Genomic DNA, 26,017 nt, shown 5'->3' with positions numbered 1-26,017 from the left:
ACCAAGATCACTCTAAAGCAACAGGAACCAGAAGGCAAATAATATATATCCATATATTTTTAAACCTTATAGCTTAATCCAATCTCAGGATTTTTTGGGGGTAGGGGCTGGTTTATGGTTCTTGAATGTTTGGAACTGGCAACACTGAAAGCTCTATGGTTGAGATTCACCCTGTACATGCTTAGGGCTCCACAGAAGGCCTATTGTCCACTTATGTGCTACTAACGTGCTATTTTGGATACTATGTGTTTTGTATCAGCCAACTCACTGAGTAGAACTCTCTTGACCTCTCCAAATTTGCAGCTTTCAATAGAAAACATTACGCAGGTCTACATGAACAGTCACTGTTCGGCAAGCTGGAGTATAAGTCCTTAGTGCCACAGACAGTACATGGCATGCTGGAGCATTGTAGATTTACACCACAGTCTACTGAGCAGTATGCTTTCATGTAGACTTGCCTCTAATTTTTGGAGACTGGAAAAAGTGTCACCCTGGTAGACTAGCAACGTATCGTAGTGATGGCTGACATCTATTTTCCATTTTGTGATAAGATTAGTTTAGATGGTGGTGCGTGAACGGCAGGTCCTTTATAGCTTAAGGTTAAATTGTTTCACAACAGTTATGCCCTTGGTAATATTATACTATACATACAATCTGGGCTGCTTGATTATGGCTTCATATCTAGAAACCAACTTTCTAGCACTATCCATTAGAGAATTAGCTAAATATCTTCTCCTGTATCATTGCCACAAATGCTCTGTAGATTCCCTGGAAAATGGAGGGGGAGAGAAGCAGCATTCAAGTCTTGCAGAGCACTAATGAGGCATCTACTGGCACAGTGTAATTATACTAACAGACACACTAACTCTAAGCTTCTAAAAAACCCCAAGATCCCAGTTTGGCACATTTCTAGTTTAGTGTTTGAAAATTGTAAATGAATAATAGGAATTTATATTGTTCTTTTAATCTCCAAAGTATTTTTGAACCAGCATTGACAACTACTGATGGCATTTAGAAAACCCAAGGGTCTGGTCCTCCATTGCCTTGCACCTTGTGTAGTCATTTACAAAGCAAGTGCAAAGTGAGTGTAAAACTACTACACTGTTTCCAAAGATTTGAGAAGTGAACATTACTCTGCTTCTGATCTATGTTGTCCCACCCCCCCCCCCCGCCTTGTTACTTTTAAGCTGAAGGTGGACTTGGGCAAGCCTGAACTTGCAAGTGACTTTCACAATGCCAGCTCCCAAAAGGTCACAAAATACCTTTACAACAGCTGTAAAGTTGTGGGAGAAGGAGCCTAGGGGTAAGTTAACCAGAAATCTCTTTGTGACAGATATTGCAACCGCATGTAGTATCTTTGGGGCAACCCACGAAGTTTATGTGTCACGGTGGGCCAGTGATTGTATGAATGTCTATGGAATAGAAAACGATCAATGGTTACTACAGCTCCATCAGGAACTAAAATAGTGGGAAGTGATTACATTGAATCACTCACATTATAAATACCTCCAGAGAAGGACCACCCCTGGAAAGGTTTGCATATTCTGGTTCAGACTGGGTTTCCAGAGACTAGGAAGACAAAGGGCTTTTGGCATAAAAAGGCTACATTTAAACTGACTCAGGGCCTTCTTTCTGATCCAGCAAATGGACAGGACCTTCTGTGCAAGGGTCCCTACCCTTGTGGAAGGGTTGGAAAAACTTTGGCCTACCAGACTGTTGGGTGATCTCCAGTAAGCTTTTAGCACGAATATAGGAACTTCTGTTGTCTTTATATGTTGTCTCTGTCAAGCTTTTTGCGTTAAGAATCAAGGTGCTTGCTTAGAAAGAGCTGTGTGGTAACTTGTAACTAGGGTGGCCAGAACACCAGAGATCCAGATACTTCCAGCAGGGTGGCACTCTCTGCATAATGGTACCCTCCATGAGGTGTGAGCTATGGTGCATGCAAGTTCACACCAGCTAGGGAGGAGCAGCGTGCTCTGATACCAGACAAAACCATATCCAGTACCGGATAGGGACAAAGGTTACCAAAACAGGACTGTCTGGTGAAGAACCAGGTGAATGGCCTGCCTGCTTGTAACTGCTGGCAGTACACTGTTCATAGCCCTTGGAGAAAGAAAGCAGCGCACAGGTGCTGGCCTCTAGGTAGACTAATTTGCTGGGATATCACAGTGGAAGGCAGAAAGAAAGGGAGTACTTGTGGCACCTTAGAGACTAACCAATTTATTTGAGCATAAGCTTTCGTGAGCTACAGCTCACTTCATCGGATGCAAGTGAAAGGCAGGTTGCTGTGCAGCCTTAAAACTTCCCAGGTCAGAAGGGAATGGGATACCCTACCCAGAGACACAGGTAATGGCTGGAGATCTGGGAGCTCCTGGAATGGACCACAGAGAGGGGGATACAGTGCAGTTATCCTGAAACTGCTAATTTTTGTTGGTTTTGATCAACTAATTGTTACCTGGTATGTTCAAGTATGTCTGTTAGAAAGGACTGGGAAGAAGAACAGGGAAGTTGCAATCAGTAATGGAAAGAATAAGGTAAATAATGGAAAGGAATGCAAGGAAAGGTTACAATCACTGTAACGAATGACTAGGGTTAACAACAAAATGTAAACACAGTTTTGGTATAAGATCTCTCTAATGCTTTCCAGAGGTCATAAAGCATTTTAAGTGGGGCAAGAAATAGCATAGCATAGCATTATGCTGGATCCCAAATGCCCACAACCTGATTCTTAAACTAGCAATTACCCAGGGCATGCCTGCTGCTCACAAACACTGATGATATCAGCTTTTGTTTGCCAGGAGATTGAGATTCCAAATACCATACCAGAATCTTTAATATGTTGAGCCATTTATATAAAAAACCAAGACATTCCACAACTTCTTCATAAACTTCAATGTGGAAGTCTTACTGCTCCATTGTCTTATGAACAATAGCATCAGAACAGCCAGCTCAGACAGCTGCATGCTTGATAACTCTAGTAAGAGACTTGAAAAGACAATTAAAGTGATGACTGCATAATCTTCAACACTGTGTATAAGTACCAGAAAAAAATTCCTTAATTTCTAAACTTCACCCAGTTAGAAAAAGTGGTTCAGTGCATGAATCTTCTCCCTTCCACAGCAGTGTCTCTTCTCTTCCTTTTTTGAGCACTGAGGATTTCTTCAATTAACTCTTCCTCAGACTCAAGGTCATATGTTATCTTTATTACTGATCACATGGATTAAAGTTGTATCTAGACGTCCCAGCTGAGATCAGGGCACCATTGTGGTAGCCTCTGTGCAAACACACAAGAAGAACCTTTGTGTGTTTGTACAGCACCTAGCACAAATGGTGCCCTGGTTTCAGCTGGGCCTTCTAGATGCTACTCCCTAAACAGCTTACGGTCTAAATAGACAAGGCAAAGTGGGGAAGGCACAAAGCAAAGTGACCTGCGCAAGGGCACACAGCAGCTAGCATGGAATAGAACCTACATTTTCTGACTCCCCATCCAGTGTGCTATCCTAGACCACACTGCCTCCCTCCCCAAATCTTCATCATTCCTGGTTTTATTTAGAGTTGGAAAGTACTGGTTTATTGTTATATATAGACAATACCTCATCCTGACTGCTGATTTGATTGCTCAGTAAAAAGAATAACTTCAGAATGGAACAATGTATTTCCAAACATTTTTATGTTTATATAAATCTAGTTAAGGCAATTACAGCTTGACCTGTAGGTAAATTTAAATCACTTCCGTGAGTCACTTGCTGTATGTCGTAATTTCTGTATCAACAGAATAGCACTCTTAAAAGAGTGTCACTCAGTCTATTTATAAACCCAGAACTGAAATCTGTCATAAACATGCTACAGTTCTTACTCTTAACTATGAGTTTACTATAGGTCAAATCCTGATCCCCTAGAGCAGCATGGTCCAGTGGACTGGGACTGCAGAGACCTGGGATGTATTCCTGGCTCTGCCACTCTACTGGTGTATGAACTTTGGCAAAACACTTCACATCTCTGTGCCTCTGTTTCCACTCCCACTCTCCCCCCACACCCATCTGTCTATATAAAAAGATTCCAGGATTGTCACCCTGTGTCACTCTGAAGCCTAGAATGTCTGTAGAGTCAGTGTGACATGATGGAAGCAGCTACAAGCATAGCTGAGAGCTCTCTTTGTTCAGAATATCACCAGGTTGAATCATCACAGGGTTTCATGGTCTGTTACCATCCAATTTTTAAGTTCTCTGCCATTTTGACATTACAGATTACACCTGTGCAGTGTGTAGCTACAATAAGCCTGTATGTCATGCGAAGAGTCCTAGACTTGTGATATCAGAAGTAACTCAACCAATCATGCCCTTATTCTATGGCTAATTTGCATGCAATTTCATTGGCTGTTTGAGGGGGACTGCATAGATCATAGATTACTTGGCCTAATTCTCACACCTGTGTGCCCACACAACTCAACTCTCCCAGCACACATCCCATCCCCCCACAAAAATCAACCTACACCTACACAAAAGAACACAACCAGCACACACACTAACCCCAAACTTCCCTCTGAAGCCTAGAATGTCTTGAGTGAAGTGATGGAAACAGCTACAAGCATGGTGAGGGCTCTTTTTGTTCATAATATCACCAGAATCAGTCTTCCCTGGGATTTGCAGTCTTACCATCCAATTTTTAATCTCTCAGACATTTTTGGCTTTTTTACATACATAACTTTATGAATTACACATATGTAACAGCACAGGCTTTCAGCTACTAGTCAATGAAATCTTTGGGCCAGTGATTATCTCTCTCCATGTGCGTGCACAGTGCCTAATGAAATGGGACCCCTGTCTTGATGGGGCTGCTCCCATAATATAAACAAAAAACAGCATTGAAGTCAGTTGCAAAATTCCTATTGATTTCAAGGACGCCAGAATTTAGATGTCCAGTACAGGCATTTTATTACTTACATGCTGTAGATGGATTTAGTCACATTTAATTTTTCTGTCATGTTGTACAAGTTAGCAGACTGGCGGATAGAAGGATGGACCAGTGGTTTGGGCACTAATTTAGTACTTGAGTAGACCTGAGTTCAATAACCTGCTCTTCCAGAGACATTTTTGGGTGACGGGCAAATCACTTAGCCTTCTCTGTGCCTCAGTTCCCCATCTGTAAAATGGGGATAATTGCACAGCCCTTCCTCGCAGGGGTGTTGAAAGGATAATTACATTAAAGATTGTGAGATGTTCAGATACTACAGTAATAAGGGTCTTGTGAGACTCTTAGACAGATACTGGTGTGCTGTTTAGTTTATCTGAAAGGCTAGCACTGCTCAAGAGGACGGGAAGATGATGCATATACACAAATCTCAAAATCATTTGTTTTCTACATCTATGTCAATACCACTCAGGCACCATTTTGTAAAGGCCGGGATCATATCCAGAGACTTTGAATCATGTCAATTATGTTTCTGTGAAATTCTTGCATCAGGAAAGTTGCTAATTATTACAATCAAAATCATAGTTAATCATATTTGACACTTATCCTGTTTATTTACATAAAATTCACCTAGTTTTATAGATTGCATTATTGATATCTATATATATCTATGTCTCTCTTTATATATTTTAACACTATAAATTGTGTTTAAATGCTGATAGCTCATACTTTCTGGTTATAAAAGATTCAGTGGAATTTAAAGGGCCAGATACAGGATTGTAAAACTGACTAAATGCTGTCATAGAAAACAAACATGATTGGTGAATTTTTGCTTCATCTTTATCTCACTGATAAACAATTACTAAAGTAAATAAGTGTTCCATGAAACATTCAGTCTGGTATGAGCAATAATTAGAGCCTGATCCAAAGCCCAGTGGAAGTCAGTGGAAGAGTCATTGACTTCAATGGTTCCAGCTCTTACTGAGCCAGATTAACGGGTTTAAACCAATTTGTCCACTGAACTCAGGTCAAATTCAGAAATTAATTAGATAGCCTCCATTTCTGTACATCACAAAACCATCACATCATTTAATTCTCTGTTCAGGAGAGGTGCAGGACTGGAATAACAGATGTTTAAAGCCGGAGGGTACAGCATTGACAGATTCCCTGTGTCGGAAAAACTTGAAGAGACTACTGATTATTATGCGGAACATGCCTGCTTTACTGTTACCTCATCCTCCTGCCTTCTCTGTCCCCATTTGTGTTTCATTCATCTTGTCCTGTTTTTAAAGGGACAGTCCCATAATTAAGCCCTCCTGCAGGTGTCCCGACTTTTTCTTAAAAATGAGCAAATTGTCCTGTATTTTCTGTCTCTCCCTCATCATTACTGGCGGGTCCTGCTGCTGGCCAGATCCCAGCTTGCTAGCCACCTGGCCAGCAGGGGTGTGTGTGTGGGGGTCCAGTGGCCGATGATGGGGGTGGATGTGCAAGGTTGGTGGCAGGGCAGAGCTGCAGCGCATGGGGCTGAACCACTCCCCATGACGGTCTGTCAGCACAGCCCCCTCCCCGCATCCCGGTCTGGACGGCACTGGCTGCACACTGTGAGCTCTGAAGAGATGAGCTCTGCAAAGACACAGGCCAGGTCATCCCTTTCTCCACTCCTCCTGCCCTTCAGCTGGAAGCAGCTCCTGTCCCTGCCCTCCTGCACAGTGCCGAAAGGCTGCTGCTGGCCACATTCTGGTGTGAACCCTGGCTGAAATCTGGAGAGGGAGATACGTGACCCTGCGTGCCCCGCCTCGTGTTGCCTCAAGAAGATGCGGCACCAGGTACCAGGTGGGGTGGGTCTATCCCAGGGACCCAGCCAGGCATGGAGGGCGGAGAGCGCCAGGCAGGGAGGGTCGGTCAGTCATTCCCCACCCCTCACCCCCACCCCCATGTGAGAGAGGTGTATGGGAATGTGCGTGTGTGTGACATCTCCCCGTGTGTGTGTGTGGGGGGGGTAGGGATGTGTGTGAACCCTAAAGCCTTAAAGATAGGAAAGTAAATAAAAAGAATCTGCAGTATTTCTTTTTAACAGGGGTTCAGTCATCTTGATGTTAATTTGAACATTTGTACTGCATAGTTCTGATTGATTGCTGTTGAACTCGCTTGAATATGAGTAATTTTACCAGGTGTCCCGTATTCAGCATAGGGAAATATGGTCACCCTATTCATAAACCTTGATTACAGGCTCAGGGACTGTCTTCTTTTTGCTGTTTCTAGCAATCTTCTGTTTACTACAGCATTCTTGCCTGGAGTCCCTAGGCTTAACTGCAGTATTACCAGTAATATACTATACTACTACGATGACGCCAGTCTACATTTCCTGGTTCAGACATATGCTATTAGTCTGTTGCTTTTATGACCATTAAAGGTGCTGAGAGAGATGAAGTAGGTGAGGTAATATCTTCTATTGGCCCAACACTTCAAACATTAAAAGTACTTGCATTTATATGTAAATACCATTAAAAAACATCCTCAAGATCCTCATTTGGTAGCTAGTACTAGGAAACTAGGAAAAAAACTATTTCCTCCAACAACTTTCTCCTAAAAAACCCACAATGCCCTGTTTTATAAAGCGGAAAAAATAAAACCCAAGAAAAAATAAAAACCAAATCCTTCAGTGAGCTGAATGAAACATAGAAATCCAGTAATATGACACCTTTTTTATTAACTGGTAATTCTCAATTACCTAGCTAACACTCAGTGTTTGTGCTTTGAATTCTGTTGATGCTAGATATGAACTACGGAGAAGGAGATGATTAAGAAACACTCAGGAAGAGTTTGATTTCAGACCAGTGTAATTCAGGAGTAATTTCACTGAAGTCAATGGAGCTCAATCAGTTCAGAACAGCTGTGAGGTCAAAATAAAGGCCTCAAGAATTTGAAGGAAAAAAAGCAGCTGTTATGAGTGTATAAGACACTGACTAATGTTAAGGGTCATATTTATCTTACAGGCTGAGAAAGGCAAGCAGCCAAATGCCAAAGGAAAAGCCTGAGATAATATTTACACCCATTTCTTCTCACTTTAGCGTTTAGCATAGTTAATGTTTAACAATGCCAGTCTGAATCATCTGAATCAGTTTTCTTTTCGTGTAAATTGTGGCCTCCTAATTGTATAGAGGGCATGGTGAATATTATTATTATTACAAGAAGTGGTTTTTTTCCCCTGTGTTCCCCCAAAGAGCTTGGCAGTGCTTGTCCCCATATCCTTGATAGTTCAAATAAATGAATACTTCTCCAGTTGGTGGGGAAAGAAGATTAGCTCTGTTAATAGATTGCAATGCAAATGTGCGTAAGCATATAGAACAATTATTTTATAGCTGGTGTCAAATTTTGTCCTCAGATAAGCAGGCGAAAGTCTCACGGACTACAGTGGGCACTGTGCCCATTTATCAGAGGGCAGAACTGAGCCCACAGATTGTATAATTTTAGATATGATTATCACACTGTTCCCAATCAAGTTCTTTGAAGAGCAAAATATTTATTGTGACTGAAAGTAGATGTTGCTAGGGTTTGAATGGAGATGACGGTTAAAACTGTCTATATTCTTTCCTCTAAGTGAAGTGGTACTCTAAATAGATCCCTTGTTTTAAGATTACTTGGAAGTGATGATATTTTCTAGGACTGACTGAATTTTTTTCTGATGGAAAATAGGATTTTCAACTAAATGAAAGTTTTCATGAAAAGTGGCTGCTTTCCTCAAATTTCTTTTGATGGAAAACTGAACACCCAGATATTTTTGATGTTTTGGTAAATTTTTAGACATTTTCTGGATTTTATTTTATATTTACTTACTTACTTACAAACAGAATTATTGTTGTTTTCATAGAAATTTTCTGATGAAGAAACCTCCATTTTCCAACTAGCTCTACTGTTCTCATAGTCAGGGCCCTACCAAATTCATGGTCCATTTTGGTCAACTTCACTGTCATAGGATTTTTAAAATCATAAATTTCATGATTTCAGCTATTTAAATCTGAAACTTCATGGTGTTTTAATTGTAGGGATCCTGACTCAAAAAGGAATTGTGAGGGGTTCACAAGGTTATTGTAGGGGGGATTACGAGACTGCTGCCCTTCCTTCTGTGCTGCTACTGGCGGTGCCGCTGCCTTCAGAGCTGGGCAGCTGGGGAAATAAGGATGGTGTGGGATGGTATTGCCACCCTTACTTACTGTGCTACTGTTGGCAGGGTGCTGCCTTCAGAGCTGGGCATCTGGCCAACAGCTGCCGCTCTCTGGCCACCCAGCTCTGAAGGCAGCACAGAAGTAAGGGTGGCAATACCGCAACCTCCTTAAAATAACCTTGTGACCCCCTCCCTGCAGCTCCCTTTTGGGTCAGGACTCCCAATTTGAGAAATGCTAGTCTTCCCTGTGAAATTTGCATAGTATAGGGTAAAAGCACACAGAAGACCCGATTTCACAGGGAGAGACCAGATTTCATGGTCCGTGACATGTTTTTCATGGCCGTGAATTTGGTAGGGCCCTACTCATAGTGGAATGAGCTTAGTGCTTATCCAGGTGTGTTGTAGTCTGATTGATTTTAAGAAAGCAGTCCTCCAGAATGCTTTGGGCAGCTTCCTGACCTTGGGCATTTGCTACATTTTGACAATTTTTTTCCATCATCATTTTTTGCCAGAAAAAAGCTTTGCTGTGAGTATCGAATGAAATATTCTAAACACGTCTCTGACTCCACCCTTGTATACTTGCAGATGAGATTGGATTTCTGCCACTGATTTTTTTCTTTTACATTAAAAATACTTTTCTTATTTGTGCGTCTTCACACTGGACACGCAGAGACCAGGATGCCTGGAACTGGTACAGAAATTTGTACCCCGTGCACAAAAGAACCCAGCTCCAAAGGGGATTCTTCTGAAGCGATGCAGGTAGAGGGGAATTTTGGAGGTATGATGAGGGAGACGGCAGGACAAGACCAGATGATCTGTGTCTAGGCAGCTCTATCAGCCATCCTTCTCTGGAGCCTGCAGCATAGCGTGTTTTCCATAGTTCTGTTTCTCATAGTTTCTGGCACAGTTTGACTGATGTTTCTGCCTATTGCTCATGTGATGAATGTAACTGACCCCAAGAATTACAGGGTGTTGACTGTATTTTTAATACATGGCAAAAGTTCCTGGAGCCGTGGACAGAGAGGCTTTAGCGTTTTGTATAAACCTCAATAAATATCAGATGCAGGATTGTCATTGGCAGTGTGAAGTTCCTATACAGGGGACTTTATTTGTTTTAACAGTACGGTGAACACTTGAAAATGTAGCAGAGGATTGCAGACTGCTACAAAATGTTCAGTAGGGCCAGAGTCACCTTAGACCCCCAATAAGCTTTCAGGTCTGATTCCTTTTATCTATTTCTTCTGCTCACAGTGCCCCCTGAAGGTTACCTGGGCTCTGTTGGCCCAGTAGGAGGAGTGAGTTCCGAAAGAGAAGGGCCGCCACTGAATGCTTAGTTAGCAGCCACAGATGGTTAAAACTAAGGGACTCTTAGCTCAAATATTACCCTCACCTGCTGCTGCAGTTTGAGGACAGAAACTGTGTTTAAGATGGATTCAAACCACTAAGGGCTTTAGAGATCAAAGCTAGCACCTTGAGCTATACCAGGAAGGAAACAGGAAGCCAGTGCAGTTGCTTATGAGCCCAGTATCTTCCCGATGCTGACCCTGCTAGGCAGGTGCACAGCTGCATCAGCTTTAGCTTCTGAGTGCTTTTCAAGTGTAGCCCCGTGAACATCTCATTATAGCAATAGATCAAGAAGTCACAAGAGGATGGATCACAATGGCAAGATCCAGACCCATGACAAAGGTCACAGATGTCTAACCAGACACATGAAAGGTGCATTTATAGGGATATCCTTTCCCCAAAATCCTCCAACTACCTGCTACTGAATCTACTCATTATAGCTATGAGACATCTGTGATCCTGGAGGTACATGTAACTGATCATAAACTAACAATGCATTGCAACAGCCTCAAGTTTAATACCGCTCTTTTTTTTGCCTTGCAGAAGTCAACCTCGGGACACTAATGTCCTGTACCTTGTGTGGACAGGTAGCAACTTGCAAACCCTTAAGCTCCTCGTCATGCAATTTCTTGCTCCAGCCAAAAGTATTCATCTTTACAGGCAGGCCAGTCAAATCACATTTCTTACCTCTAGTTCCTGAGCATTCAGTCCAAAGAGGGGAACAGAAGGGTAGTGGTGGGTATATTGGGTGGGGATTAATTGTCATTAATTAGTTTATACCTTGAGCATGGGAAGGGGAGGATAACACTTCTATAGTGAGTGCTTTTCATCCTCAAAAGTACTAAGGCTACGGAGGCAAAGTCCACAAATAGCCTGCATTTCTTATCAGACACTCAAGCACTTTCAAAAGCATAATTTGCAAAGGCACATATGGTATAAAAGAAATCATGAATTGGACACACATACTTGTAGGACTTCTAAAGTTGTTCTGAAACCCTTGTATAACCCAATTCATCTGTATTTCCTTCCTGAAATTGTGTATCAGTTTGTTGGCTGATTAGTGTATTCAACTGGCAGGAAGGATTACCTGTAACTTGAATGACATAGTAATGAACTTTGCACGTGTAGGATGAAATCTTTGCTGAAGTCAATAGGAGTTTTGCCATTGGCTTTATGGGGCCAGGATTTCACTCTTACTATTAAGCAAATATAGAGGTAGCAGCTCACTAAGTGTAACATTTTAGTCAGCTGTTTTCCCTTTCTCCTTTGCTACCACTTAAAATGTAAACGATTTCTGCACTTTCCAAAAATTGTTAATTATAGTTCTGAACAATTGTTTACTGGACTGTACCAAAATCTAGGACTGTACTAGCAAACTATATAGGAAGGGTGCGTTTAAAAGTAGTGAAGAAACAAACTAGAAAGAGACAAGAAACAAAAGCTAAATATGTTTCTTAGACTCATCATGAGGGCTACTTTTGCAAACTGTAACAACCTTAACTATAGTGGTGTTAACTCCCCCTGACCCCACGAAAACCACACACACTATCATTAAGATCATAGAAATTGTTCATAGCTTTAAACAATAAAGGAAGCAGGAAGGCAAAGGAAAAGCATGTGGATGAATGGCAAGGCAAAAGAGTTTATTCAAGCAAAAAATGCACCCTTCAAAAATTTTTCACCACAGATAGTGATCCTGAGGAAGATAGCTATCCCAAAGCTTGTCATTGAAGGTAATAAAGAAGAGGCACTGTCAGGGATTGAGGAGTTAAAGGAGACATACTTCCCAAGAACAAACTGATAATTCAGTGGGGGAGCAAGATCAAACCCTTAAAATCCAATCTCAGTGGAGCCAGGTGGTATCAATCAAGGAATACTGAAAGAATTAAAGAGAGTGGTTGAGCTGTTAAAAAAAGAAAAGAAATGTACTCTCCACTACAGTAATTAATTTTAATGAGGGTAGTCTCTATTGTACTGATAGATATTTTGAAAAAGATGCTTGGTTGATCTTGGAAATCACATATTTTGTGAACTTTAGTTCAATACCAGGTACATTAGTGGAAACCATAATTAAAGACGGTTATACAATAGACAGAAGAGCATGATAGGATATTTACAAACAGCACAGCTACCGTAAAGGAAAATCATGCCTTTCTAAGCTATAATTGATGTGGACTTTTATAGAAGATATGACAAAGCTCATCAGAACCTATTAAGAAAGCAGTCATCCAGTGAGAAGCAAACTTTTGTCTTGATTAGAAACTTGTGAATAGATGGAAAACAGGGTAGGAATATATTGTCAATTTTCAACAGGGAAGGAGGTTAATGGTAAGGTATCCCACGGAATCGTACTAAGACTGTATTATTTAATATGTATTACTTATCTGAAAAATGAGGATCAGGAGGACAACAGAAGTGGTAAAATTTGCAAATGACCATTATTTAGGTCACCCAGAGAGAAGCCTGCAAGGAACTTAGAATATCAGGGCTGGAAGGGACCTCAGGAGGTCATCTAGTTCAACCCCCTACTTTTCAAAGCAGGACCAATCCCTAATTTTTGCCCCAGATCCCTAAATGGGGCCCCCTCAAGGATTGAACTCACAACCTTGGGTTTAGCAGGCTAATGCTGAAACCACTGAGCTATCACTCCCCCTTCAGAGGGCCCTCACTAAGCTAGCTGAGAGAACATTATGATGGCAGATGAAATTCAATATGGACAGTCCAGAACAGAATCAGGGGGAAATTTCTATCTACTGCATCAAGTCCTCAACTTTCTACAAACCCTTGGAGATATCCCATTCAAGTACTGACCCAGCCTGTTCCTATTTTATCTTTGAAGATCTGGCTTCATTACAGCATAAAGTGATTTGGCTGTTACATTCATTCTGAATGTGTTAATTGGAAATATTTGGATATTTCTCCCAATAAGGCAATGGGGGAAAAAAAAGCAGTTATGCTTTTGAAACTTCTTTTTTAAAATTTAAATTTACATATGGGAGATAAAGTTCATGCTGCTCTCTTAATGCAATCAAAAAGCAGAGATTTACATATCCGGATGCTATCTAGCTGGCTCATTAGAGGCAAACAATACTTCCCACTGAACTCAGCTGCAGCCATTCAGAATGAACACGTTACTCCTATAATTCACAAAGCAAACTTCATGTTTTGAGGAGATAAACAACAGAAATTTAGTTCTTTGTAGCAGTGTTATTTTCAGCCAGGCCTTAAGCCAAAAATTTAGTTTTATATAATAGCAGAAATTTTACTACTTGAACATTTTTATGGAGAAACAGATGTTGCTTTGTGACAGAGAAACCCAGTCTGCAAAATGAGCAGCGTGTCTTGTATAACCCTTCCCCCCCCAACACACTGCAGCTTTGTCAGAATGGGATATATTTATATAATAACTTGATTCTGTCCATTTTAGGGTTTGTCAAAACTGCAGGTTACTGTGCGGCAAGCCAGGGTGTGAATCTGCAGCGCACCAGGTTGCTGTGTGGCAACGTCCATGTGGACTCTGTTACTGCTCACAGGAAGTCCCAGAGTGTGGCTTAGCACTACTTGAAAATGTCCACATAGGACGTTACTGCATGGCAAGCTGGTGCTTGGCAAGCCCATAGTTTCTAACCACCTCATAATCTTTAATGTGTTTATCCTCAACACTGAGGTAGGAAAGTACTGTTATCCCCATTTTACAGGCAGATAACTGGGGCACAGAGAGACAGTGGACTCATCCTCACTGCAGCATTCGCTTGAATTATCTACGCTGGTTAACTCCTCTTGAGTTAGGCTAGTTCGAGTGTGAGTAACCACGCTGCAAAACGCCACTTGGGCTGCCCACAATGATTGGAACAGTGGCATAGAGTAGCGAAGTCCCAACTTCATTACTAGCTCCAGCATCAGCAGCACTCGCACTTTAACCCACATCCACGGATGGGCCAGCTCGCTCACAGTTTACAAAGCCACCTAACTTAAGCTAGTGATTTGTGTGTGCAGAGGGGAGTCAGGTTAGGGGCAACATTCGAGTTATGCCACAAGCTAACACTGCAAGGTCACGCTAAGTCTGTGGCAGAGCAGAGGCTTGAGCCCAGATCTCCAAAGTTCCAGACTAGCACACGAACTAACTAACTACCTACCAGTCCATCTTTCCTCTGTGATTGCAGATCCTTCAATAAAGTTGCTCAGGGTCCAGTTCAAAGGAAGTACTATGTTTACGGAAATAACTGTTCAGGACAGCAGATTAGCATGTTACTTGCATGGGAAAACCTGGCTTAGTGTACATTGTCAGTAGCAAAATTTATATTTTAGATTATTCACAAATTTCAACATGTATTAATGTGAAAACTCCCCTCCCTTTCGGCCAGAACAGTTGTATTAGGCCATGAACCTTGCCTCTTCTGAATGTTATTGAGGACAAGTAGTCAATATCTTCATCAGTAGGAGCTGTATAGGTAATACCTTATGCACAATTTGAATACCAAGCACTTCCTCATTTAATTATCAAGCAGCTTCTTTTTCAGCATAAATCACCCTTGGGAATTTGTTCATATTTTAGAAGTTTATCTTTAAATGCAGACACTCATGGACAGAGATGCAATTCATAATGGAGCTGGAGAAGAAATGATTGCTAGTTACTGGAAAAATATCTCCTGTTATTGAACATCAGTGGAGCTAAATTTGGGATATTGTTAAAACCAGTGAAACTTTTAATAAAACTCAGATTAATTTCAGAGAACATGGAATCCATTCTCTCCCCCACCCCCAATACTTGGACTCCATGAAAATGCTCTGGTGGGCTTCCAGATTTAGAGATGTGCATAGTGGAGATGTTAATTTAAAACATACCAGACAAAGTGTAATTAGTGACTTGTAGTGCATTTCAATGTTCAAGTTTGGTTTTATATCTTTGTCAGTTAATACTGACTATCTGTATTGATATCACTATATCTTGCACTCTGAATTATTTACTGAAGATTAATTTGTTTGTGTATTCTTATAGCCGCAGATCTGGCCAGTATACAATGAACCATGAGAACTCTAAGAAGTCCACAGAGAGGCCACAATTTGACCGCTCAAGTTCCCAGGATTCCGTGGATGAGTTGTCTATGGATGACTATTGGAAAGAACTTGAAAACATCCATGAAACCAGCGAAAATAATCATAAAGAGCAAGAAGTGGTTGTGGTGAAAGAGCCTGATGGTAACATTTTGATGAACGATTATTTTAGTGACCACTGATTTTGAGTACCCAGTTTTGAGACACCTTAGGATTCATTTTCAGAGGTGCTGAGGACCCAACAACTCCAAATGAATCAATAAGAGCTCCCCAGCACCTCTACAAATCAGGCCTTGGGTGCCTTAAATTGGACACCCAAAAATGAGGTACCCCAAATTTGTGGCTGCTTTAAAAAAAAAATCTGTCCTTAAAGAGTTATGCCAGAGTAGCTAAAATAAGTTTTATTTTCCTTAAAAGGTATTCCCAGATATTCTCTATTTTCAAATTATACTAGTTTAGGATTTATAGACAGATTATATTCTTGTGCTTAGGAAGAAAAGGATTTGTTAATACAATTAGTAATTACAATAGGTACGATAAAATTGCATAATGGGCATACAATCTCATGCTTCAGAACAGAAGCCAACCACTGACTACCTGGGTTTAGGAAGCAACAACTCCTACAGTTGTGACATGGTATAATCTGTTATGGGGGGTTTAGACCTTCCTGTGAAAAATCAGGTACCCGTCCCTGTCAGAGACAGGATTTTGGACGAGGTGAATCCAATATGGCAACCGCTGACTTTTCCGATAAAGATCCAAAGCCCTGAATACCAGAATGTAAAAGTAATCTAAATTTAAAGGAAGCATTTATTTTCAACAATATGGTGTGCGCTTCCCCCAAAGATACAAAACTGTTAGGAAACTCCCCCTCCCCCCAAATTCTGAAAATGGTAAATTAAAGTTTTGGGGTGGGATTTTCAAAGATGATCAATGAGTTAGTAGCACAAATCTCATAGGCTTTCAGGGGGCCTCGTGCTCATACTAGCCCCCATAGGCACTTTTACCTGAGGGTGGGATTTCAGAAGAAGGTAACAAACTACGCTACAGATTCCTTGTTTCTAGTCCTTACTCCAAATTCTGAACTTCCTGCTGGGGGAAAACTCCAAGTCAATGGGGAGTTTTGTCCAAGTAAGAAGTTCAGGCTATTGCCCCAATGCAGTAACAAATTTGTAATACAGACTCTACCGCTGTTCAGTGAGAGCTCTACTCTTTCACTTGTCCATGAATACAAAGATGCTCACCAGGGTTTAAGAGACAGTAGGCTACAATGAATATAAATATGAAAGATTATGTGCCAGATTAATCTCTCAGATAAACTGATGTTAATCCAGGGCTACTCCATTGATTTAACTGAGATGAGAATCCAGCTCTACATACTTAATGACCATTAAACACTTGAGGGCAACATCAAAGGTCAGTACAATCCACTCCACATCAGTACAGGGTTTGGTAGCAATTTTTAAACAAGCACGATTATGTAAAAATGTGTTTGAAGAGTACAGTTTATATTACACTCTTGGTCAATCACAATAATTAACAGATGCCTTCTGCCTTTCTGCAATGAATGGTCAATAAAAGATACATCATCAGCTAGAAACAACAAAGCAGTGATCATCTTACTGCATATCAGTACAGATTAGAGACGGCATCAGTATAGATAATTAAAAATTGCATTAAAATTGCCTATTAGATTGAATAAGCCCTGATCAAATTGAACTAGATCACACTAGTGAAAAGCTATAGGAATTAATGTACTAAAAAAACAACAAGGCACACAAATTTAAGTTAATGGTATAAAAAGATTGAGTACTAAACTATAAATAAAGTGGTTCTGATTAAAGGCTTTCAAGCTTCCTCCCACCCACCCCCTCCACTGGAATAGGGACAGCTGGCAGAGAAAGAGATCTTAACTGCTTAGTTAGAAGTTGAAACAGTGAAGAGCAGTAAGGATCACGTTTGTAAATGGCATATGAAGGATTAATCCATAGAAATTAATTAGCATGTTACAAGGTAGATGGTTATAAGTACCTCAGCAGAAGGTGCTATAGACTGTTCTAAACCACCTGTTGACTTGTCAAACTCTATCACAATCCACAGTAACATAATTTTTTTAGAGCGTTAATCACGTATTAACTGTTTAGACACCATAAGAGTCCCCTTAATATAATGTGTGACCATGCTAAGAATTGCACTCCACTTGCAGATACTCCTGGACCTTTTCCTGTAGGTTCACACAGACTACACGGTGTGGCTTTAACCCACTGTGCTCAGCTACAGAGCTCAGACCCAAAAATCTAGCATTCATGTCCTTTGATTTTTCTCTTGTCTCCTGGCACAGAGGGAGAATTGGAAGAAGAGTGGTTAAAGGAAGCTGGGCTGTCAAACCTTTTTAGTGAGAGCACAGGAGATTCCCTAGACAGCATGGTGTTTCTGTCCACATTGACGCGAACTCAGACAGCAGCAGTACAGAAGCGAGTGGAGACTGTCTCACAAACCCTGAGGAAAAAAAACAAGCCGTACCATGTTCCTGACGTCAGAGATATCTTCAGGCAACAAAGTGATTCAAAGGAAAAAGTAAGCTCCTTAGTGTGGTTTGGCTTTGTTCTACTTTGCTGAAACCCTGGCTGGCCTTTTCAGAAGGGTTCAGTACTGGCCTAACTCTGCTCCCTAAAGTCAATAGTAAAACTCCCACTGACTTCAGTGGCAGCAAAGTTAGGCCAATGCTGAATACATTTAGCATGTAGAGTGGAGTTTTCAAAAGCAAATATTAAACATAAAAAGGAAGAGCTATTCTTCCCTACACAGGAGTAAGCCACACATGGAAGAAGAAACTTGGATTCAGTATAGGGAGTTGCCTGGTAATTTTTCTGTTGTGAGGGTTGGGGTTTGACCTCTTTTCCCTTCCAGCCCCCCAAAGCAGCAGCTAGGCATTCAGCCGGGAGAAGATACTGATCTGATGGTGGCGCAGGGCCATCCACATGGAGGCCTTGTTCCTTGACATTCGCTTTGTGGCCACTTACCCTCATTTTTGTTCCTGAGCATTGCACTTCAAGTGGTGGCAGCGAGGTGGAGAAACTGAGACCAGTTGATTTCCTCCCACACTTGACCCATCCCTTCTAACACCGTGGAACTAAAATTCTCCAGAGGAAGTTTGTAAGCTACATGCTGCAGAGACAGAACTTCTCCTTCACCAAGATCTGGCTCCCTTCTGCATATGGATGGGGAGGGGAATATGGGACTTGGGACCGTTAATTCTGCAAAACATTCTGGGGCCCATTTTGTAGGAAACAGGTTATACCAAAGAGTGAAGTTGTGTTATACATTGTTATACCGTTAGATCGCAGAGGCGGGATAAAATGCAGTTTAGAGCAGTGTCATTTCACTCTTAACTGTGTTAATTCAGCATGAAAAAGGACATTCAGGTTCTTGTATTCAAGCCATAAATTATGCAGCACAAACGAGTACCTGTAATCTTGCAGCATGTACCAAAGAGAAGGCTCTAAATAGGAAAAAAAAGAAAAATCTTCCTACACTGTCCCTTCCATGCCACAAAACAGGAGTGAAGCCTCTCTGCTGCTGATACTCCAACCTAATACAGCCTCTGCCTATTTTCTGTATCCCTCCTCTACCAACAGGAAAGAGGTAGGACAGGAAAAAAGCTATCGAGTCATGGATCCTTCCCTGCCATCCTTCCCTGCCATGTCCCCAAAGAGCAGCTGTGTGACTGCACAGAGTCCTCTGGAGCTATGCTCTTTGTGCATTGGGATTGCATATACCCTGCAAAAGCTCCCCGCCTCCTGCTCTGCCCCGCCCCAGGCTGTGGAACAGCCGTAGATCTGGCGCTCTCTGCACTCACAGAGGTGGGAGTAGGATTTGCCTTTCAGGATCTAGGATTTTAAAACAAAATGAACCTGACTTGTTTTTCCACCAAAATTTTGCAGTTCACCCTTATTCTCCCCAAGTCTTGGGCTGTACAGAACTTATCTAAAATGCCAGGCAAGAGCCAGATCACTAAATATCTAGTTAACATTCTGGGCTGTGCAGGGAGTTAATGAAACTTTAATATGGAAATAAGAAACTGTCTGGACCATGCGTATGAGGATTTCCTGGCAAATACTGTATCCATAATAATCTTAGACATAAACAAGCAATGGAACTTCAGAAGTTTTGTTTGTTTATAAACGCAGGGCTGGATTGTAGTTGGTCCTGCAAGGCTGCACTATGGGAGCAAAAATGGCAGAAGTGGCCTTTGTCCTCCCTCCCTTCTTGTCCCTTTGTGGCGTGGACCAGCTATACAGTTGCTGGGAATGCAAGCAGTATGCACAGCTAACATCGCTAGCCTCCCCCGACAAGGACTGGGATGGCAGCAGGGCCAGATCTGTCTTGGACCCATCAAATCACAGGAGGGAGTGCATGCTACATTCTGCACCAGGGCGACAGGGCTTCTGCTGCAGCTTGTGCTTTTGGGCTGAGTCAATCAGAATTCCTCCTGGGAGCTCCCACCGAAATATTATAATAATAATAATACCTAGTTCCTATATAATGCTTTTCACCCGTACAACTCAAAGCACTTTACAAAGGAGGTCAGTGTCATATGCCTCTTTTACAGATAAAGAAACAGAGCCACTGTGAGGTTGAAGTGACTTGCACAAGGTCACACAGCAGGCCAGTGGCGGAGCCAGGAATTGACCTCAGCTCTCCTGAGTCCCAGTTCTGTGGTTATATTACATATAATCTCCCCCTCTACAGCCCCGCCAGCGCAGACTGTGGCTTTAATTCACATTTTAGCCTTTCCCATTCATTTTGCATATTATGGTGGAGCTGTAATGACATCTGAACTAAGTTTGTGTCTAATTGTGTTTTTGGTCAAGGGACTTAATTTCCTATGTCCCATGTCTGTGATTAAGAGGCTCTTATCAAACACCCCAGTCCCACAACTGACAGTGCATGGGTGGACTGCTACACCCCCAGGGAGTTCCATTGACTTCAGAGGGGCTCTCCTTGGTTGCAAGTCTACCACTCACAAGATCAGGGCCAAAGGAGTTGCTTACATTCTGTTGTTTGGTGTAATAAGCTATTGGTATTTGAGCTTAGAGATGACTTGGTTTCTCTTTGCTTTTTTAGGTCTCTGATGAGAGTGAGCCCTCATCTGTGACAGCAAGAGAGAATAAAAATGAAGCTCAAGATGAAGTGAAAGATGGTAATGCTGAGCAGCTCCTCTGCTCTTTTTTTCTGTTCCATAGTGTCTTAGCTTCACGGCATACTGAAGAACAGGTCCACATTTTCAGTAACATTTCAGAGAAAAAAAGCCACTGGATAAACTGTATGAATATAGCTGTGGACCACATCTTTCCAAGTTTGTAACATTTTAAAATGCATTTATAGATGGTGTCCTTTGAAAAGTCTGGTAAATCTTGTGATAATTTTACAGCAGAATGCTTTGATAAAGGTCCGCACCAATGGCTCATTCTTAGCTCTTCATTTTTATCCCTTTGGTTGTCTCTCTTCTGCACTTTCAACACAAGAAACAAGAGCTGTGGAAAAGCTCATCAGTAAATATGAGAGAGCAAGAGCAAAAGAAGTAAGAAAAATGTAAGGATTTGCTATATATTTAGGGCTCAAAGTGAGAGAAAATATCAGTGTTTAATTAGTTGACTATATTCATGGAGAGAACAGAAAGTAGGGGGAGTTCTTTGCCTTTAGGGGTAGGTTCTGCCGTGCCCTATCCAGTTGAACAACAGGGTGAGGTACAGAGAGGGCATAAAGACCAGCCCACATAGGGGCAGGGCCTAATTGCAGCCCTTTGATGAAATCTTGGCCTTCCTAAAATCAATGGCAAAACTCCCACTGATTTCAGTGAATCCAGATTTCACCCCTTGTGCTTGACAGTAGCTCTCCAGCCCCCTGTAGTAAGGGGTTGTGGCTGGTTTGCATCTCCTATGTCTCCTGGAGCTCCTGTTGGGGCTATGCAGCTGCTCACCACTTGCAACAGTACTCTGAACCATAAAGGTACAATCAAGTCGTAGTTCCAGCCACTCAAGTCCTGAATTTGGCCTAAATACTTCTATTATTTTTCTAGAGACTTACTCTTTCCTTTAAAAAAAACCCAACAAGTGACTGGAGGGCATCTAGATATTATACTGGACACTTTGTAGATACATATACAGGAAGACTGATTAACCACCTCCAAATTTTAGAATGTGTATCCAAAGTATTTTGGAGAAATAGCTAACAGAGGGTTAAAAACAGGAAAGATGAATAACAAAACATACACAATGTAAAAAGAGAGGAGAAGGAGAGAGAGGTAGAAATGAGCCCCCCACAGTTCTTGTGTTTCCAGAAGCATTATTAATCTTACCCTTTCCTGCTTTCAGCAAACCTTTCATTGGTAAGAACTGTGAACAAGTGGGAGAGCTGCCAAAATGCTGGGTCAGCACAAGGGAAGGAAGAGAAGCCTGGTGCTTGTGTCAATAAACTACACTAAAATTTGGAGCTGGAAAATTACCAAGCAATTATTGCAGAGTTTTATCACATCTGGTGATTTTTTTCCAGTGGCCTGATGAACCCTTTAGAAATGGGAAATTCTGAAAGGCAAATTCCATATGTTAGCTCTCCCTAGCGCAGATTGCGATGGGCAAGGCAAATGTAGCCTACTTACATCCTAATACACTTCTGCTTTTGCCAGCATGCTAAAGTGGGCTCTGCTCTTGAGATTAGAACAAGAAGAAAATCAGTTCATTTTTGCAGGAAAGCCATCCAACTTGAGCTGCATTAAAATCTGCTGCACCTGTTTCAGGACTGTCATGATCCCTTTCTTCTAGAATAATGAGCTAATTGGTGTAATGTAAACAGTGATTGGCTTTAAAGGCAATAAATAAACATTGTCGGAGTTTCAAAGACACCAAATACCTATGAAATCTAAATCCAGAGGCATTGTAAAGTTAAAATGCTTTTACCAGTTTTACCTGAAAAATGCACTAGTATCATTTGTTATAATAGATTTTTACTTTTTTTAGAAATTTAAATCATAGTGATGCCTCTGTTTTCTACATTCCATATTTTTAAACTTGTTAATGGCTGTGAAATCTATGGTTTGTCGTATTCTGAAAGTGATGATTGCTCCTAGTTAGGTGTCTGAAGCGTCCATTTCTCAAGAGCATCTGACTGAAGTGCCAAATTGAGGATGGTGATGCTATAATAATACCTCGCTTTTTTTTATCAGCAGATCTCAAAGTGTTTTACAGAAATGTTCATAGGATCTCTAGCCCCATTTTACAGAAGGGGAAATGAGACAAGATCAGTAGCAGATCCAGGACTAGAACTGAGGTCTCTTGAGTCCCATGGTCTGTCCACTAGGCCACACTGCCTACTACTGTTATTGATAATTATACTGAAAATTCCATGGAGCATGTGAACTCAGATTCCTTGAGCCTGTTCCCGTCCCTTTTTTTCTTCTACCCTAACCTAAACTCTTCCTTGGTTGAACAGATGTCAGCAAACTCAGGAAATAATGTGAAAGGTTCCCCATTGTTCACATTTTTTGTTCTTTCCTGACTGGCCCAATCCAGGGGGGACAGTTCAGTCTAGTCAATTAGTCCTAGTATGTTTAGTATCCATGGGGAGGTTCATTTATTTGGATTTCTTGAAACCTCTATCTCCATGGCTTTTGTGTGTATATCTACAAAACAAAAATAAAATCCAAAGGACACTCATTGAGCTGCCAAACATCATTTGCCAGGCTACCTGCTATATGCCTAACAGAAATTACAATAATCTCACAGATTTAACCATCCACAACCCTCACTCCTTTATCAAAATCCCCCCAAAAAAATCACAGCATGCCCTGAAGGTAAATAGATGCAGTGCTCTTTAGATGATCATGTAAAGGAGCTCAGGTAAGAGTTAAGGATAGTGAGAACATGTGCTGCTTCCTCAGGAAAAGATATTCTAAGAAAAAAACATAAACAAACTGAGAACTCACCACTCAGAGTAGCAACAGCCAAGACAAAATGACTAATGTAGGGCTGCAGCTGGTTATCTCTTCCAGATTCAAAGGGCCAGCTTCCAGGGTAAGCATGCTGAGTAAGATGCTTTTAGAAGGGTAAACCCAAAGCATAATGAGCAGGCAGTTAGAAAACAGAGGTCGCTAAGGGACTTTCATCTAAGACCTAGAGGGACTAGAGCTTAGTTGAAAGACACTCTGAAATTTCCAGGATTGGGGCCAGATCCTCAGCTGGTGTAAATTGGCAAAGCTCCAATGATTTTAGTAAAACTGTGCTCATAAATAGCTTTTGGGAATATGGCCTTGGAGTGTCTCGTGCCTGATCCAACACTCACTGACAGATATCCATTGGCTTTAAAGGGAGTTAGACTGAGTCCGAAGCAAGCTGGGCATGTCTTTCTCTTGTTTTCTGATTATGCAGTATGGTTATAACAAATTCCCACATGCCTTGTGGACATCAGTTGACTCCTTTGCTTGAAGTTTACCATCACTTAGCCAAAAGAAACCTACAGGCGCTTTTCCTGCCACTATCCCATCACCAACTTCTACCTTTCTTTCCTGGGTGACTCTTAGCCTGAGAACCCCCCCCCCCCCCCGAGTATGACTGCATCACTAGCACACAGGGGTAGAGATGCTACGTGGATGTAACCTATACAGGTTAAAAACAACTTCCCCTGGAAACTAATATGCAGACAGCGCAGACTGTGGACCAGTGGCGTAGCGTGCTCCCTCTGGGCCCGTTCATGGTTGCCCTGCAAGCCCGCTGTGTCAACACAAAGGGGCTACAAAGCAACCCCCAGGGTATATTCCCAGGTGAAGAATGCCCCACTCCACAGGTGCCCCTTGGGCAGGAGGTGTTTCAGGGCAGGCAAGAGGTGGGGCATGGATTGGGGTAGGAGGGGCATGCTCCTGTGCCCCACCTATTTCCTGGCTTCTTTAAAGTTCACAGAGACCATTAAAACTGGGGCAAAATTCATGGCAGGCTTCAGGGTGAAACTGGCCTTGAGGACCCCAAAATCATGGCGATGCAAGCCACCTCCTTCAGGCTCTGCACCAGCCCTAGCCTCAGGGTAAGAGGGGGATTCAGCCCTCTGTGAAGCATGTCCACTGTGAGACACTTGAGGCCAGCAGCATTTATAAATTCTTCCTGGCTGGCCCCAGGAATGCGGATGTCAGTCAGGAAAGAATGAGGCATGGTTGGGAGTGGGAGAGAATGGTTCTCCTTAAATGGAGACTGCCCCGTACATCTGTCCAGGAAGGAGCATGGATGCCCACAAAATGCCCTAGTGATTCCCAGAAGTTCCTAATCCCCCTTTCAGCACTGAGGTGGAAGAGGGGGAATGATGGAAATGTGAAAGATGTTTGTTTGCTAGTTTCAGCTTAATGCACACATTAGTACAACATTTGTTTCCCTAACTTTTCATAAATATAGTCTACTGTATTTGAGCCTGTTCTGCTCCCACAGGAGACTGTGGCAAAGCTCCCATTGTCTTCAGTGGAATCAGGATCATAGAGTATCAGGGTTGGAAGGGACCTCAGGAGGTCATCTAGTCCAACCCCCTGCTCAAAGCAGGACCAATCCCCAACATTCAGGCTCCAAACATTCCGTGTAGTAGTTTTCCTATTCCAAATTGAGAGAAAAATCACCCCAAACCCAAAATACGGTCTATTTCTGCCTCAGTTACATAAGTCATTGAAGTCAGTGGCAGTAGTACCCTTGTAACTGAAGGAAAAATTGAATCTCGTTAAAGGTAACTTAAAGGAAAAAATGGAGCTGTGTCCTTATTTGCTTCTTTATGGTGTATAAATAAGGCCTGAAACATTTTTTCAAAAGTTTTTCTTCCTGCTTTTTTTTTTTTAATGTTAGAAATAAATGACTGTGCCACGTGGAAGACTCTCTGTTTGGAGAGCTAGTGAAACAATGACAATCTAAAACCGTCTGTTAGTTTGTGGGTACAAATTCAGTGACCAATTAGCATTTTGGAGGAAGAACATATTAATTAAAGATTAAATCGCTCTACCCCTCCAATAAACACGTGAAGCCTAACATTTACGTAAGTCATAGTGTACAGTATACATAGAATCATAGAATCATAGAATATCAGGGTTGGAAGGGACCCCAGAAGGTCATCTAGTCCAACCCCCTGCTCAAAGCAGGACCAATTCCCAGTTAAATCATCCCAGCCAGGGCTTTGTCAAGCCTGACCTTAAAAACCTCTAAGGAAGGAGATTCTACCACCTCCCTAGGTAACGCATTCCAGTGTTTCACCACCCTCTTAGTGAAAAAGTTTTTCCTAATATCCAATCTAAACCTCCCCCACTGCAACTTGAGACCATTACTCCTCGTTCTGTCATCTGCTACCATTGAGAACAGTCTAGAGCCATCCTCTTTGGAACCCCCTTTCAGGTAGTTGAAAGCAGCTATCAAATCCCCCCTCATTCTTCTCTTCTGCAGGCTAAACAATCCCAGCTCCCTCAGCCTCTCCTCATAACTCATGTGTTCCAGTCCCCTAATCATTTTTGTTGCCCTTCGCTGG

The 26,017-nt window shown here is 41.8% G+C and overlaps 1 protein-coding gene across 3 annotated transcripts in view; it reads left to right on the top strand.

Annotated features, from left to right (window-relative positions):
- Nucleotides 1–26,017, top strand: part of ARHGAP18 (Rho GTPase activating protein 18) — a 121,491-nt gene that overhangs the window by 56,753 nt on the left and 38,721 nt on the right. For all 3 annotated transcript variants that reach the window (XM_073337273.1, XM_073337272.1, XM_073337275.1), the window contains exons 2-4: nt 15,420–15,619; nt 17,817–18,052; nt 20,603–20,678. In XM_073337273.1, the coding sequence (XP_073193374.1) occupies nt 15,420–15,619; nt 17,817–18,052; nt 20,603–20,678 (512 nt within the window). The remainder of the gene's footprint in view (nt 1–15,419; nt 15,620–17,816; nt 18,053–20,602; nt 20,679–26,017) is intronic.

The sequence above is a fragment of the Lepidochelys kempii genome, chromosome 3 (genome assembly GCF_965140265.1).
Source record: "Lepidochelys kempii isolate rLepKem1 chromosome 3, rLepKem1.hap2, whole genome shotgun sequence".
In the NCBI taxonomy this organism is placed as follows: domain Eukaryota; kingdom Metazoa; phylum Chordata; order Testudines; family Cheloniidae; genus Lepidochelys; species Lepidochelys kempii.
Note: the sequence above shows the minus strand (reverse complement) of the source record. Positions and strands in the feature narration are given on the sequence as shown.